At 42.9% G+C, this 16,803-nt stretch overlaps 2 protein-coding genes across 5 annotated transcripts in view; one reads left to right on the top strand and one right to left on the bottom strand.

The window, feature by feature from the left end:
- Nucleotides 1-9,198, top strand: part of lrrc40 (leucine rich repeat containing 40) — a 29,347-nt gene extending 20,149 nt beyond the window's left edge. The window contains exons 10-18 of one of the 4 annotated variants that reach the window (XM_061888927.1): nucleotides 364-466; nucleotides 527-634; nucleotides 700-807; nucleotides 1,595-1,672; nucleotides 1,739-1,924; nucleotides 2,390-3,594; nucleotides 5,305-5,349; nucleotides 8,951-9,008; nucleotides 9,081-9,198. In XM_061888927.1, the coding sequence (XP_061744911.1) occupies nucleotides 364-466; nucleotides 527-634; nucleotides 700-807; nucleotides 1,595-1,672; nucleotides 1,739-1,924; nucleotides 2,390-2,495 (689 nt within the window). In that variant the 3' untranslated portion in view covers nucleotides 2,496-3,594; nucleotides 5,305-5,349; nucleotides 8,951-9,008; nucleotides 9,081-9,198. The remainder of the gene's footprint in view (nucleotides 1-363; nucleotides 467-526; nucleotides 635-699; nucleotides 808-1,594; nucleotides 1,673-1,738; nucleotides 1,925-2,389; nucleotides 3,595-5,304; nucleotides 5,350-8,950; nucleotides 9,009-9,080) is intronic. The other 3 variants (XM_061888925.1, XM_061888926.1, XM_061888924.1) reach the window with 3 other exon arrangements.
- Nucleotides 2,982-13,303, bottom strand: LOC133543972 (prothymosin alpha-A-like). Its single transcript, XM_061888930.1, has 5 exons — nucleotides 13,139-13,303; nucleotides 11,372-11,437; nucleotides 11,202-11,274; nucleotides 9,116-9,207; nucleotides 2,982-3,510 (listed from the first exon to the last, which is right to left on the bottom strand). The coding sequence occupies exons 1-5, from the start codon at nucleotides 13,181-13,183 to the stop codon at nucleotides 3,472-3,474; spliced, it is 315 nt and encodes a 104-aa protein (XP_061744914.1). The 5' UTR covers nucleotides 13,184-13,303; the 3' UTR covers nucleotides 2,982-3,471.
- Between the last annotated feature and the right edge of the window lie 3,500 nt (nucleotides 13,304-16,803).

Below are 16,803 nucleotides of genomic sequence, written 5' to 3'. Positions count from 1 at the left end.
CTCATACTTCCTAAAAACCCGTGACATCTTGCGTAGACGTCATCATTACACGACGATTTTAAGATGAAACTCCCGGGAAATTTAAAATTGCAATTTAGTAAACTAAAGCGGCCGTATTGGCATGTGTTGCAATGTTAATACTTCATCATTGATATATAAACTATCAGACTAATAGTGGCTTTCAGTAGGCCTTTAAGTGTGCCCTATAGTCTGAAAAATACAGTATACTGTACAAATTTAATGACATAGTAGTAGACTTAATAATGTGCAAGTATGCAAGTGCATGAAGGTGAGACACAGCTTTATTCTCAACTAGTGTGAGCTAATTGTAGCTAATGCTAGCACACTAATTGTGACTTTTAGAGGAGCCTGACGGTGCCGGAGACAAGCAGACCGCCATGACGCTGCCCAGCCAGTCCGCCATCAACCTCCATAACATCAGAACCCTCAAAACGCTGGTGTACAGGTGAGTGAGGCCAGTCCAAATATAAAACACAACCAAGCAGGTGCATTTGTTCACGCTCAGGGACAATAAGGCCGACTGCGTCCCGGACGAGCTGTTCGAGGCCGCCGAAGGTCACGGCGTCACGTCTGTCGACTTCGGCAAGAACCAGCTGACTGCCGTGCCGCACAGGTGAGCGAGCGCCGGTCACGGCTGGGTGGTGTGGTCACCGTGTGTGCGTGTGTGTGTACGCGCAGGCTGGCGGAGCTGCGGGGGACCCTGACGGACCTCAATCTATCCTTCAATCGACTCACCTGCTGCGATCACGTCCCCGGGCTGCAGCAGCTGGTGCACCTTGACCTCAGGCATGTGCACACACACACTTCACATAGATGACCTCAGGCATGTGCACACACACCTCACATAGATGACCTCAGACATGTGCACACACACACACACACATCACATAGATGACCTCAGGCATGTGCACACACACACACCTCACATAGATGACCTCAGGCATGTGCACACACACCTCACATAGATGACCTCAGACATGTGCACACACACACACACACATCACATAGATGACCTCAGGCATGTGCACACACACACACCTCACATAGATGACCTCAGGCATGTGCACACACACCTCACATAGATGACCTCAGACATGTGCACACACACACACCTCACATAGATGACCTCAGGCATGTGCACACACACCTCACATAGATGACCTCAGACATGTGCACACACACACACCTCACATAGATGACCTCAGGCATGTGCGCACACACCTCACATAGATGACCTCAGGCATGTGCACACACACACACCTCACATAGATGACCTCAGGCATGTGCACACACACCTCACATAGATGACCTCAGGCATGTGCGCACACACCTCACATAGATGACCTCAGGCATGTGCGCACACACCTCACATAGATGACCTCAGGCATGTGCGCACACACATCACATAATTGACCTCAGGCATGTGCACACACACACACACACTTCACATAGATGACCTCAGGCATGTGCACACACACATCACATAGATGACCTCAGGCATGTGCACACACACATCACATAGATGACCTCACGTAGATGCGCACGTGACCATTGAGTGCTAATTTGTTTCCAGTAACAACCTGCTGAGCGACCTGCCAGCCGAGCTGAAGAATGTGGCCAAGCTGCGCTCAATCGTCCTCAGCTTCAACAAGTAGGCTGCAGCCTCCTCACACGCATCCTTCAAGGGAACGTCTCACCGAGCATCTCGCCGTCGCAGGTTCAAGTCCTTCCCGGAGGTCCTGTATCACATGGTCTCCCTGGAAACGGTCCTGCTGGCCAGCAACCTGGTGGGAGGCGTGGATCCCTCCCGCCTGATGCAGCTGGTCCGCCTGTCCACGCTGGACTTGTCCAACAACGACCTGCTCAACGTCCCGCCTGAGCTGGGCCTGTGCACGGGGCTCAGGTAGGCATGAACTTCATTTGGCACGCATACAAAACAAGTCATGAGAACAGTTTCATCCTTCGGATGAACGCTGTGAAATAACTCTGGATTAATCTGTCACTGACTCATGCTCACGTTGTCACATTTTTGCTTCATTTTTTATTAGCCTTGCCCATGTTAGTTATTTAAGTACTTGTTAGTTTTTAGTTATTCCTTATTTATTGTTCACATTGAACAATAGAGCACATCGCATTAAGTCAAATTCCTTGTTTGTTAAAAATGCTTGGCCAATAAAGCTCATTCTGATAGGAACACAAATACCACACCTGAACTGGCTGCAGAAAGACAACAAGAAGTGTAGTTTGGAAACTAAGCTCTTTTTTGGGGGGCAAGCCTTTTAGGGCATCTAGTTACTTTTCTAATTTGATGGTGTTGGAATATGAGATCCAGAATGTAAAACCTACTTTGTGCATGTTTGTCTCTCAGGTGTCTCAGTCTAGGAGGAAATCCTTTCAGGACGCCACGAGCCGCCATCGTGGCTAAAGGAACCGACGCCGTGTTGGAGTACTTGCGTAGCCGCATTCCCACATGACCCCTCCGACTCTGACAGCCTTCATTTCCATGCCAAATAGTTCTTAAATGTTTACAATCATATGAGAGTAATTAAAGATACTTTTTTGTCACTTGCTCAAATTTTGTTCTTTTCTTTGCATCGTTTCTGGCAAGACAAACCTATTTTTTTCCGGTAACTCTCTTATAAGAAGCAGCAAATTTGATTTTTTTTTTTAATTGGCCTATATACAAAAATATCAGCTGATCTGGGGCAGAGATGTCTTCAAGACCTAAACAGTGTCATTTGCTTGAAAGGTTATGAGACTTTAAAGAGCAATCGCACCTCTTGGGTCAGAGTCTAAACAGCTGATTCATGTCTCGGCCTCAGCAGCTGGAAAGTGTTTTTTTTTTTCAAATGCTTAAAATGTTTATTTCTTATCTAAGAGTCAACCAGGACCTGTACTACCATCTCCAACCACGAGGGGGCATTGCTCCAATTCATCTTGAGTGGAGGAAGTCACCCGGCTTTTACAGAGCGACAAAATCCAAGGACTTTATTTTCCAACAACGTAACACAGACATAAAAACATTCCCACTAGGCCATGACGGACACAACGCTACATCCTGCTCATCTATGACAAACTAGCACAAAAACACACGCAGCAAAGTGCCGCGACGCCCCAGTGTACCTAAACGCACCGTTCACCCTGCATGGGCGTGTGTGTGTGTATGTATGATTGTGTGTGTGTGTGTGTCTGGACCGGCCGGATGCTTCTAGATGTTTTAGGTGTTTCTAGATGTTTTACACAGGAAGTGGACGCTGACAATTCCGGGTGTAAAATGTCCTCGGAGCACCGCTTGATGCTCGTAAGGATCACTGTTGCAGAATGGCCGACCTCCTTACAATATATACAAAAATATAAAATGTAAATAAAAATACAAACAAATTCTCTTTTTTTTGACGTTTGGAAGGGAGGACTGAGGGTTTTTTTTTCTTCTAGAAAGTGACGTCACGTCTACTTGTCCGTCTTCTGCTTCTTGGTCTCCACTTCGTCCTGCAGAGCACAAACAAACAGGATGTACGTGAACGCCTCAAGCCAAGCCACTTCCGGACACAACATGACCAAACACTATTTACCGTAAGTTCATCAAAGTGCTATTTTTTTATTCACCACTTTCAGTCTACAAGCATTTTGTGTGCAGTTTCTAGCCAAGCGGCCTGGAATGTTCCATTTACTGCGGTTTGCCGCCTCCACACCGGTGTTATTGATGCTAGCAATTAGCCCGGTCGTTAGCATCACAAGCCCTGGTTAGTTCGTAATCTCCCGCGGCAAACTGGACAAATACAATTGGAAGACATTTTTTATTTTGTTCGCGAAGTTGAACGTCATGTGACGCATCGCGCCGTTATTGTAAGTCCAAAGTGTGCGTGTGGTTCCAGAGAGAAAGTTTGACGAGAGACGAGACATGTTTCAAGACAGGGGTGTCCAAAGTGCGGCCCGGGGGCCATTTGTGGCCCGCAGGTCATTTTTTTAACGGCCCCACGGCACGTTTTAGAAAATACTATGGAAAAAAATAAAAAACATAAAAAGTGGTATAAAAGAGCAAACAGGTGAAATGTAACAAGAACATGTTGCAATGTTTACTCTAATAACACAAAGCTGCCATGCAGGCTGTTTCTTTCTTAAAAAGAAAAAAATAGTGAATCAAAATCAATTATGAATTATTGACCAATTCAAGGCTACAATTACATCACATTAAATATTCCACTTTGAGATATTTTGAGGGCAAATGTTGCATATTTTGTGTTTGCCATATAAAAAAATGAGCTGTTCTTTTCAAAGGGCCTAAAACGAACAAACAAAAAACATAAACTACAAAAAAACGTATAATTGACGAATAGATATGAAGTTGATCTCGAGACAATTGTGTTAAAAGTAAACAGTAAAAAAAAAAATATTTATTTTTTAACACTTTGATGAGTAGGACCCTTTTTGATCAGTGTGTTTTGTGTTTAAGTGTCATTGCACAAAAAATAATCCATCCATCCATCCATTATCTACCGCTTATTCCCTTTCGGGGTCGTGGGGGGCGCTGGCGCCTATCTCAGCTACAATCGGGCGGAAGGCAGGGTACACCCTGGACAAGTCGCCACCTCATCGCAGGGCCAACACAGATAGACAGACAACATTCACACTCACATTCACACACTAGGGACCATTTAGTGTTGCCAATCAACCTATCCCCAGGTGCATGTCTTTGGAAGTGGGAGGAAGCCGGAGTACCCGGAGGGAACCCACGCATTCACGGGGAGAACATGCAAACTCCACACAGAAAGATCCCGAGCCTGGATTTGAACCCAGGACTGCAGGAACTTCGTATTGTGAGGCAGACGCACTAACCCCTCTTCCACCGTGATAATAGTAATAATAATAGTGAATTAAAATCAATGGTGTTATGAGTTGTTGACCTTTTTCCGACTCCAATTATTATATAATCTCAAACATTCTACTTAAAAAATGTATTGGGTGAAAATATTGCATATTTTGTGTTTTTTTCCAATAAAAAACATTGTTTTCTTTGACAAAAAGAGCATATAACTTAAATCTTTACAAAACTTCATATTGACAGACAGAGCTAATGTTGATCTAGTGATTTTAAACCTGATTAATAATAAAAATAATACTGAATAATGACACATTTTTAAAATTTTATTTTTACCAAAACCCTTTGGGGTCCCCGGGATCAAGCCTAAGTGTAGGCCTAAATGTACATTTTTTATACATATATTGTATTAGTTTTTTAAATAAAAAATATCAAAATGGCCCTCGCTTGCTTTGATTTTTCAGTGTGCGGCCCTCAGTGGATAAAGTTTGGACACCCCTGTTGTAAAGGTATGCAGCATGGAGCGGGGCCGCCATCTTGGAGTGGTGATCCGCTCCTCAGTGCAATTCATTTGTCAGGAGCAATGAAGTGTCAGCACATTCCATTCATCTTACCTCACTGAATACCACTCATTTTCACCCCCTTTTTTGTCAGATAAAGGACACATGTTTTATTATTCATAGTTTGCTTAACAGTAATAGAATATTCTTATATGCTAGAAGTGACCAGACATCCCAGATCAAAACTGGGAATATAATCCCAGAGAAGGTTCAGCTATTTTTAAATTGAATAAACAATACGATTATGTTATATATACATGCATATATCCTACATAATGTATAAATACATTCGATATTGATATATCTTTAGACTGTATCTCTGTTGCTGCAGCAGCAGAGAGTTTATTCTGTCTTGACACTTTGTATTGATATTTTATATTACATTCTTCCCTTAAATCAGGGGTGTCCTAAAGGCGGCCCGGGGTCCATTTGCGGCCCGCAGCTAATCATTTACCCGCCCGCCACACATTCTGCAAAAATTGCAAAATTGAGAGTATTGCAAAAATAATTTAAAAAAAAAATTAAAAAGTGGAATGAGGTGAAATCTAATGAGAAAAAGTGGCAATGTTGACACAAAGCTGCCATGCAGGCAGTTTTTTTGTTCCTTTTGTCTTTATTTTCTTTCTTTTTTTCCATTGCTCAAAAAAAAAAAAAGAGGACCAAAAAAATCTGTTAAAATGAATTATTACTTAAAAATTATCACTTTTTCTATGTGGAAAAAATATTGCATATGTTGTGTTGTTGCCATATAAAAACAAAGTTTTGACAAAAGAGCATAAAATAAACAAAATAATAGTTCAAACTTAAAATCGACAGATATATCAGAAGTTGATCTTGAAATTTAAGGGTTAAAATAAAAAAAAACTAATAAAAATGCATCACTTTATGAGTGGGGAACCTTTCGCATCTCAAATATATTTAGTGGGATTTTATTTAACTTTTCAATTTCATTACTCAAAAATATTAATTAAAATCAATGGTGTCCTACATTATTGATCTTTGAGGGCTTTAATTGCTAAATAAAGGAACTCTCCTGAAGAAATCAATAAAGTACTATCTATCTATCTAAATACTGCATATTTCAGTTTTACTATAAAAAACAAAGTTGTCTTTGACAGAAAAGGCATAAAACCTTATTTGTTTTACTTTATATCAACCTCAAGTTGATAGAGATTTACTCTAAGCATTAACTAAAAAACAATAATTTGACTTATTTTAACATTTTAGTAACTGAGACCCTCCATGCTTCCCAGGAGCCCTAAGGATTAAAAAAAAATCCATATATTTTGTTATGGTTTGAAAATAAAAAATATCCAAATGGCCCCCGATTGCTCACATTTTTCCGTGTGCGGCCCTCTGTGGAAAAAGTTTGGACACCCCTGCCTTAAATGATCATGTTTAAACTGATTTTTTTATATGTATTTTTTATGTGTGTCAATTTGGGCAAAAGCATCTGCTTTATACTTCAACTAAAACATATATAAACACCTGAAAGTCTTTATATCTGCTAAAACCACCAATCTGTCTCACTGGATTCAGAATAAAAGCAAATTCTGTTTTAGCCAACGATGTTAATATTTGAATATTGTTACTTGAAGACTTATTTCTGGTTACAATTATGCTGTTAAGAAAGTATTGTCTTATACTTTGCCTAAAAAGAGAATGCATCATAATCAGGGGCGGCTGGTGAATTTTGTTTTAGGTGGGGCTGAAAGTTTGTAAAGCAAACCCCTGTAGGGGGTCATCTTCCCCCAGAAGATTACTTTGTGATGTTCACATACAGATGAAGCATTCTGGTGCATTCTGACAAAATAATGAAGACAAAATAGAACATTTCATAGGTTTGCAGAGAACTATTTTCAACAGTCCGCTCATTTGAGAAGGAAAATGCTGAACACCATCTTTGTTTTCTACCTGTCAACTGTCAGTTTAGCATCTTTGTTTTCTACCTGTCGACTCTCAGTTTAGCATCTTTGTTTTCTACCTGTCGACTGTCAGTATAGCATCTTTGTTTTCTACCTGTCGACTGTCAGTATAGCATCTTTGTTTTCGACCTGTCGACTGTCAGTATAGCATCTTTGTTTTCTACCTGTCGACTCTCAGTTTAGCATCTTTGTTTTCTACCTGTCGACTGTCAGGTTAGCATCTTTGTTTTCTACCTGTCGACTGTCAGTATAGCATCTTTGTTTTCTACCTGTCGACTCTCAGTTTAGCATCTTTGTTTTTGACCTGTCGACTGTCAGTTTAGCATCTTTGTTTTCTACCTGTCGACTGTCAGTTTAGCATCTTTGTTTTCGACCTGTCGACTGTCAGTTTAGCATCTTTGTTTTCGACCTGTCGACTGTCAGTTTAGCATCTTTGTTTTCGACCTGTCGACTGTCAGTTTAGCATCTTTGTTTTCGACCTGTCGACTCTCAGTTTAGCATCTTTGTTTTCGACCTGTCGACTCTCAGTTTAGCATCTTTGTTTTCGACCTGTCGACTCTCAGTTTAGCATCTTTGTTTTCTACCTGTCGACTGTCAGTTTAGCATCTTTGTTTTCTACCTGTCAACTGTCAGTTTAAACTGCTCCCCGGCTCCTCATCACCACTTCAAGATGGCGGCCCAATTTCTCGCGTCACAGCAGCCAATGCTGCGTCTACTTATAACATGTCTATGCATTCAATTCCTTGGTTAGCGTCTGTCATTTCCTCTAATAACAAACATCCGGTTCCGAAATTAAAAATAGAATGTATTAAAAAATATAATTTGTAAAGGAGAAAGTGTTAAAATAATACGAGGGGTGGAAATGTTTGGACATCTCATGATTCGATTACGATTCAAGTGCTCTGATACGATTATATACGCATATTTAATTATACACAAACTTAATAATATGGCTGCTGACACGTGGTATTTCTGCTAGAGACGAGATAACAGGTGAGCATTACAGCCATCTTTGTTTATGTCTTCTAAAACCACAAAATGCCCAGAAACTTTGTCTTCAGTCGCTGTAAACGTGAGGTGTTAGATCATACAGTATTTAGTATCCAAGCATTCATATTTTAGTGTACAGAGCATTTATTATTTTCCTATTCTACTGCTTCCCAATCCAACTAGCTTAGCTAACTGGGTTCTAATAGCTTGGCCTCTCCTTCTCCCACTAAAAACACATTTTATTTAACTAGGTAATGTCCACCTCCCAATCCTGATGCCTCCAATAATCAATTATTTTTCCCCATTCCTAGTTTATACTTATACATGTGTGTATTTCAATGTACATATAGTGTGTCATTAGACTTTTGGGTCATTCAGTTTTTCAGTATGTGGCCCTTTTGTGGAAAAAAAACAATGTAACGAGGGAACTCCTGAATAAAAAGGAGGGCGTGTAGGCTGTGGCTCAGAGCGTAGGGTGAGACTGTAACTGAGTGTGCAGGTCCATGACTTCTCCTCATGAGCAACATTTAACTCTGTCTCTGCCTGATTCCTTGCTTCTTGTCCTGTTTAATAAATAGTTTGGTGCTTAAACCCGACATCTTCTTGGCATCTAATATCAATTGTTTTCTACGCAGCTTGCGAATACTTGATCAGTTGCACAACTGCCCTCAACGGACTTCAACTGACACACATGTAGAGTGGACGTGTGCACTTTGTTTACGTTCCCTCTGCCATGATAACAACAGTAACTGTTTGTTTTTGCAGATGTCTTTGTGAGGAGCGTCTCTCCTCCGCCTCACCTCCTCATCATCCTCGTCGTCATCGTCGTCCTCTGCTGTCCTCTTCCCTGTGGGTGCAACAAGGTCGTCCTCTTCATCGTCATCCTCCTCACCTTGGTACACACACACACACACACACACACACACACACACACACACACATTAGACAGTTACAAGATTTTGAAACTTTTAAACGACACTTGTGCTCCGGACAGGCTAACCTCCGAAAGCTCCCACCCAGTCTGTGGAATGCTCTCCCTGACCACCTGAGAGCTCCACAGACTGTGGATACTTTTAAAAAAGGCTTAAAAGCCTTTTTTTTTTAAATAAGTGTGCTAGTTCTAGGGTTTATTTTTATTTTTCACTATTTATTTTACTTCTTGGGGACAGCTATTTATGGTTTTAGCGTTGATGATTTGTCTTTGTTTTTTTTAAATGCACTGTAGCACTTTGGGGTTGTTTGCTCAATATAAAGTGCTTTTTTTTTTTTTTTTACAAATAAAATCTATTATTATTATTATTAAATTTAACTAGAAAAAGAATGTGGTCAGTCCATGACCCATATAGACTAGAATGTCTTTGACACAGACTTGTAGGCTATCTTGCACCGTGTGTGTGTGTGTGTGTGTGTGTATGTGTGTCTTTGTTTCTCTCTCACACACACACACAGCAGGCAGACAGATCTCGTTGTGATCCAATAAAAGACTTATCTATCAGTCATGCCTTATCAGGATTTATGTTGCCAGCTGCGACTGACTACAAACCTTGCTGATAGGTTTAATACTTTAGCGACGTGAGGGTGGACATGTTGGAAACACTGCTGCCAACTTCTAAACATGTTTCCTCAACAACCTTGTGTCAAAGGTGACCATTGTCTTCGTAAAAGTCAGAGAGTGTATAGCTTTATAGCTAGCACTTCAATGTGTTTCCCATACCTTAAAGCGCATATATAGATATATATTTTTAAATGTTGGAAATGGGAGGTAAATAAATTTTTTCCCACTTAAAAGGTTTTAGGGGGAATTGAATTGGTTTACATCACAGGTGTCAAACTGTAGACCCGGGGCCAAATCTGGCCTGCCACATGATTTAATGTGGCCCGCGAAAAGCTGGAAATAATATGCCTTATTAAAATGCTTAATCTTTTCTTACTAAATATATTTGTTCTTTCCCTTTTGACATTACAAATTATGTACGACATGCAATTGCATATCTTTTATAGTTCAATATTATCAAAATATTAGTTTATGTATTCCAAAAATATTTTTGTTAAAATAAAGATAGATAGTGAACTTAAATATCTGCTTTCAAAACAGATTATCAATCAATATGTAGACTGTAACATTGACAATAGATTTTACTGGTAAGTTTTCTTTACTGTAAAATCTACTTTGGTGCCGTTTTTTTCCATATACAGTAAGACACTAAAATATATTAAAAAAAAAAAAAGATTTTACAGTAAAAACAAAACAAACTGGGAGCTCCGTTGCTTTAATTTTACCACTAAAAAAAGGTATTGTTTCTACATTTCATTTATTAAATATTGTTATATGCTGTGAAAAAAACACCGCTTCTACTGTAAAATTCTGGTGTCTGAGCTGCCAGTTTTTATAGTAAAATTTTAATGTTTTTTGCAGCTATGTAAAAAAAAAATATTGGTAATGTATTTTGTATATTCACATATATTCATATATTACTCATTGTTAAAAGCGGCCCTCTGAGGGCGAGCATAACTTCTATGTGGCCCTCAATGAAAAGCAGTTTGACACCGCGTTGTTTCATACATCTGTAGCAGCAGTGTGCACTTTCGCCACCAGAGGGGGGTGTTTTCTTTCCATTTCCATCCATCTATCCATTTTCCTAACACTCGTCCCTTTTGGAATGGCAGGGGGTCCTGCACCTTATCTCAGCTGCATTCGGGCTATTGTTTTGTTTTAAAAAAGGTAATTACTGTCATTGTTTGGAACCTGTTGAGTCAGTCTTTTTTTTTCTGTAAAGAGTTCACTCATTTATAACTTTTAAAGATATTTTCATAAACGTGTCCTTTAAAGTCTTTTGGGCTGACATCATCAGGCCATTTGTGGCGTTTCCTCCTGTCGCCGCTTACCTTCTCCGTCGTCCTCTTCCTCCTCTCCCACGTCGTCCTCATCTTCGTTGTCCTGCTCGCCGTTTTCCTCGTCCTGCGAGAGCGACACACACACACACACACACACACACACACTTTAACCCGCGTGCCGAGAGAGAACATTACGAACAACACGCGGAAGACGATCTTACGGTCTTGCCGTTGGCGGTGGCGTCGTCTCCGTTCTTCTCCTCCGCCAATTTCTTCTCCTTCAGCTCCTGAAAGATAAAAAAGGAGGTCTGAGAAAAAAAAATCATGTCAAGTTTGGAAAAGTGCTTATTGTCATCAGCTGGCTGTCTCATTGTATGATTTACACTTAGCTGCTAAAAAGAGATGTACTATTGACAAATGTAGCATCAGTAGTGGTTAAGTGCATGTGTGATGCGGATGTATTTCAGTAGCAGTTGACTAATGTGATGTAAAATATTCATGCGTGTTGTTGATAGTCTTGAGTCTCCATACTGGAGGGACAAGTGCAAACGTTTGGGCGGTGGAAGTTCCTCATTCAAATTTGATCAAAGAGCTTCCTGGATTAGGAGGGGAGGACACTTCCTTTTTTTATTAGGGAACAGGTTGGGCTAGGACTCCTCGGCCTCCTATTGGCCGCATCCTCCTAAGCCCCGCCCACCAGGCCCTGGCCACTGAAAGCTGACACCACGTTGTCGGAGCTGGCTGGAGGGAGGGGAAAACATAAAAACAGACACACCCAGACGACACCGCCCTATGTTATTAAAATGCACTTAATGTAACATAATGAACATTGTAAGTTACCACAGCTAAGCTTAAAAAGTAGTAGTCAGAGTGTTAGTTGACTTTTAGCAGTAATATTTAGTTTTAAATGCTTCAAATTGAACTTAAGCACATATAACTGTTCTAGTTTCGTATTTTGCATGACAGTCGCCCTTGGCAGTACACACCTTTGTCCACCAGATGGCGGCGTTTCACCGGAACGCTTCTAATTTCAGTTTTAGGGGGGGAAATGAGGTTATTTAAACACAAACCACTGGGACTAGTTTGCTCGAACTAAACTAGTTAGCAATCTCCCCGCCCTCACACCATTGACCTCGGGCTGATGCAGACTCATAAACAGCCAACTGTTGACGGCGCATTGACACTTAATAACCTTAATGTGCTTCTCTGTTTATAGTGCGCAGCGCCCCCGTGTGGCTCAAGGGGGGAGACAATGGCAGGAATCCATTCAATGTATTTAGCGACCCCAATCAAACCCGCCCCCCCTCCTTCCCCCACAGACAGGATGCTGCTTCCTGTCTGATGCATCTTACACACACACACACACACACACACACACACACACACACACACACACACACACACACACACGCACACACACACACACACACACACACACTCACTCACACTCTTGTCTCCCGGGTGACGGCTCCGCTCCCGCTTCGTCGAGCTCCGCGGTGGCGCCAACACGTCCCCCCCGCGCCTCCGCCCCCCGGGCCCGCGCTCCGGTGGCCACGCTCCTGCTCCTGCCAGGCGGCCGGAGGGCTTCAGCCCCCCCCCCCCCCGCCCCCCAAAATACTCTCATTCACCTTCCACGGATAAATAAAGAGAATAAATTAAAAAAAGAGATATTCGTGTGTCTGAGACAAAGCCTTCTTCGATCCCACTTTAAGAAGCTCTGCGCGCCAAATCCGCTCTCATTCCCACGCAAGAGCGCCGCGCTAAAACCGCACTTCATCATCCCCGCCATTACTACGTGGAATAACCGCGGATTATCCACGCGTTACATCCCGGATGTGGGGAAAAAAAATCCATCGCACCAAAACACTCGCGCATGTTCGCTGACAACAACAACAAAAAAGCAGGTGAGAAGATGCTGCAGGTCAGTGCGTGCGCGTGCGCGCGTCCTCCACGGTTCGACCCCCCGCGGCGTGGAAGTGCGTCCTCACCTTGGCGCTCAGCTCCGCGCTCTTCTCCACTTTGCTGTCCGCCATGTTGCCGCTGCTCCACAGACGAACGTCCCACAGGATGCTTTAAAAATGGCGTTCCTGAGGAAGGCGAGCAGCGAGAAGGAAAGCTGTGAGACGTCGTCCGCGCGCCGCCGGCCCTTTATAGCCAGGTGGGAGGGGCTAAGGTGTCTGACCGCGCTCTCCCATTGGGCGCCACTGCTCGGCCCCTGATTGGCTGCGAGCAGACAATGGACGCGCCTCCCTTGTTGTGTACATCAAGACAAATATGCCCACGCACGCTTTTTCAATCTTGTCATGTGTGACACGCGCGCTAATCCCACAATCATTGATCACACACACTTAGTGACTCCCATACAACACATTTGCGTGGAAGCTTTTATGCATTTTTCTCAACTGTAGCCGCTTGGTAAATGAACAGCTCGTTGGCACAAGTTGTCGAGTGCAAAATTCCGCTTGAAGAGAACTCGCAGCCTACTTTTATTGGAGGAGGGACATAGTGTGGGATTATGCAAAGTAGGACAGAAGGGGGCGGAGCACCAGGAACAAGACGTCTTGATAATTAGCCGTCAAAGCGGCTCGGTCATGTGAGAGAGTGAGCAGCAAGTGTCTCTGTCCCCCTCAGGAGTAAAATAAAGCGCCAAAATCCTTCATTTCCGTCGTCAAACTACGCCAACTGCCGCTTTGTCCCTCACCAAGATGGCGGCGCGGCCAGGCCGTGTGGCGTTTGATGCTTCAAGCTCCCCGCTGATTGGTCGGTGGACTGAAGCGAACGTAAAACTGACGCTTTGCGGCCGCTGAGTGGCTGACGCAGCTGTCAATCACTTGCCGAGTAGGCGGGGCCCGCGGTTGTACGGAAAGACCGGAAGCAGCGCTTGTGCGTGCGCGCTCTTTTCCGACTTTGCTTAATGTTACGCGTTAGAACGAAACGTTGGGAGTTTAAATGATAATACTTACATCAAGACCGCGTGAAAATACAAGTCCCTGTCTTTACATGAGCAAAGGAATCGTAATGGAGACGTGCTGGAGTCTCGTCCTTCGAGCAGGCGTCTAAATGCGCGACTGTGCGTGTCAAGTCCTCCAGCAGGGGGCGCCATGCTCTTATTAAACACTGCATTGTGAGGAAGGACGCGTGACGTCACACACTGCCCGCTGGAAGCTTCATCCATCTTGCCATCTTTTATTCATTCATTCATTTGGGTCACGGCAGGACTAGGTCGCATGCTGCTGCTGCGAGCAGCTGGAACTATTTACTAGAGTAACTGTGGGTGACCTTTTTTCTCTGCTAGGATGATAACATGGAAAAGTGGAGCAAAGCGAGGGAGGGGGAAAAAAAGGAGGAGGAGAAGCAAAGTACTGCAGAGCTAGAGCACAGAAAGCCTGGACTGGACCGCCAATGCAAAGTGGAGCTGGACTGAGCCCCGTGTTCATTCACACAGAACAATGTGGACCTTTCATCTATTAGAAGAAAAAGTGCTGCCACGTGCAAGTGTGAAATGTTACAATAGCACAACCAGGAAGTGCAACATGCAAAGAAACTAGAAGTAATTGTTGCACCGCAGCTTTTAAATGTTAACATCCATGAAGGACCAAAGCAGCCCTGCAAACTTCAGCCGGCTTAAAAACATGTAAGGGCGGCTCTTGAGTGGAATGTAATCTATTACAGGTGCTAGTCAAAGGTCTTAGGGAGCCATGGAGGTCAACGGGCACATCCAAACACGTGATCATCCACACTTCTGCTGCGCGCGTTCCCACACGTTAGGCAAATTCCTGCAAGGCTGGATCGGGACCTGCGGCGGCCTGCAGGACCAGGCATCGTCTTTTCAACTTCTGGTTACACTTGAAGAACTGGATCTGTGTGGCAACTTACCAGCGGATCAAAGTCATGACGGAAAGTCAACAGTTGTTTCTTTGCCGTGTCGATTCACCTTCATTAAACACCAAGTAAACAAGAGTTCAACTTTTTTTTTTTTTTTAACAAGCGAGCTGCTGCTGAAATACAGAATTTGACCCAAAGGGGGCGACATATGACATGCTTTATCCTGACTGGCTCTTTATTTCTGGAAAAGAGGTCCAAACATTGGAAACATTTTAATTATAAGCTCCTTAGTAAACATGTTGACATGAATAGCTGCCATTATTACCAAGACAAACGTTTACTTCAGCCTGTGAGGCTGTGACGTCACCGGACATTTGTTGCCATGGAAACACGGCAGCTGACACATTTAAACATCGCATCTTTGGCTCCCTCTGGTGGCCGTATGTTGAACTGCCGCATTAGTGAGGAGCAAGACATTCTTTAGTGGATTAGAACCTAATGAAGCCCTAAACATAAATATATCGAGAGCTGTGACATAAAGCACTAGATTGGAAGCAGCAAGTGTGAGCGGAAAAGTTGCCTCATCACAGAATTGTACCAACCGGTTTTACGAACCAAGGTTAATGGACCCTGGTCCTAAACATGCATGGGTTAAACATTTATAATCATCCCATTCAAAATGGCATCAATAGGTAAGGTTGTATTTTTGCCTCATGCCTGTGAGAATCCTGCGCGTGACTGATGCATTGAGTGGGACTGTATAGGGATAGTTGCAGTGTGCTCAAATAACCACCAGGGAGCATCTGTAAGCAGATAACACTGTGGAATCTCTTTCAGTCTTATCGGGTGGATGGTGCGTTCTAAAGTGAGGGATGAGGCACAAATACAACCTTTCCTGCTGTACTCTCAATGCGGTCTTTACTTATTTACTCTAGGCAGTCATGGCCAAAAATGTTGGTACCCCTGCATTTCTGCAGACAATTGTTGAAATTACAAATGCTTTGGTATTCACATCTTTTTTTTTTTTGTATTGGAAAAACACAAAAAAAACTTTCAAAAAAGCCAAATCTGATATTTTACACAGAACTCCAAATATGGACTGGACAAAATGATTGGCACCCTCAACTTTGGGGAAAAAAAAGAAGTGAAATGACTGGCTTCCTGTAACCATCAATGACTTTCTTACACCTTGCTACTGGAATTGTGGAGCACTCATCTATTGCAAACTGCTTCAAGTCTCACATTTGAAGGGTTCTTTCTCCCAACTTCACAGATGTTCTATAAAATTTAGACACTTCACGATTCTCCAGCGCTTTGTCTTAAACCATTTTTGTGTAGTTTTTGAAGTAGGCTTTGTCCTGCTGGAAGACCCACGACCTCTGACAGGGACCCAGATTGTCCTACATTATACCCCAAAATTCTTTGCTAGTCCTCAGATTTCATGATACCATGCACACAGTCAAGGCATCCGGTACCAGAAGCCAGCCCAACACGTTTGACTGTAGGAATGGTGTACTTTACTAAAAAGCTCCACTTTAGTCTCATCTGTCCACAGGACCTTCTCCCAGAAGGATTTTTGGCTTCTTCAGGTAAGTTTTTTCAAGCTCCAGTCTTGCTTTTTCATGTCTGTGTCAGCAGCCAGGTACTCCCGGGTCTCCTATCATAGCGTTCCTTTTCATTGAGATGCTAGTGCGAGGTGACACCGTTGTACCCTGTGTCTGCAGATCAGCTTGAATTTGTTTGGAAGTGGATCCAGGTTCTTTATCCACAGTTGTAACAATCCTTCGTTGCAGTCTTTCATCAATGTTTCTCTTCCTTCCACATCCAG

The sequence above is a fragment of the Nerophis ophidion genome, linkage group LG26 (genome assembly GCF_033978795.1).
Source record: "Nerophis ophidion isolate RoL-2023_Sa linkage group LG26, RoL_Noph_v1.0, whole genome shotgun sequence".
NCBI classification, from domain to species: Eukaryota; Metazoa; Chordata; class Actinopteri; order Syngnathiformes; family Syngnathidae; genus Nerophis; species Nerophis ophidion.
The sequence above is the reverse complement of the archived record's forward strand: the minus strand, read 5'-3'. Positions and strand labels throughout refer to the sequence as shown.

Excerpts from the sequence above, each read along its gene's own strand:
- LOC133543972 (XM_061888930.1), bottom strand. The coding sequence starts at position 13,183 with ATGGCGGACAGCAAAGTGGAGAAGAGCGCGGAGCTGAGCGCCAAG. Across the intron at positions 11,438-13,138 it reads GCGCGGAGCTGAGCGCCAAG|GAGCTGAAGGAGAAGAAATT; the intron begins GTGAGGACGCAC and ends TTTATCTTTCAG. Across the intron at positions 9,208-11,201 it reads GGAAGAGGACGACGGAGAAG|GTGAGGAGGATGACGATGAA; the intron begins GTAAGCGGCGAC and ends GTGTGTACCAAG.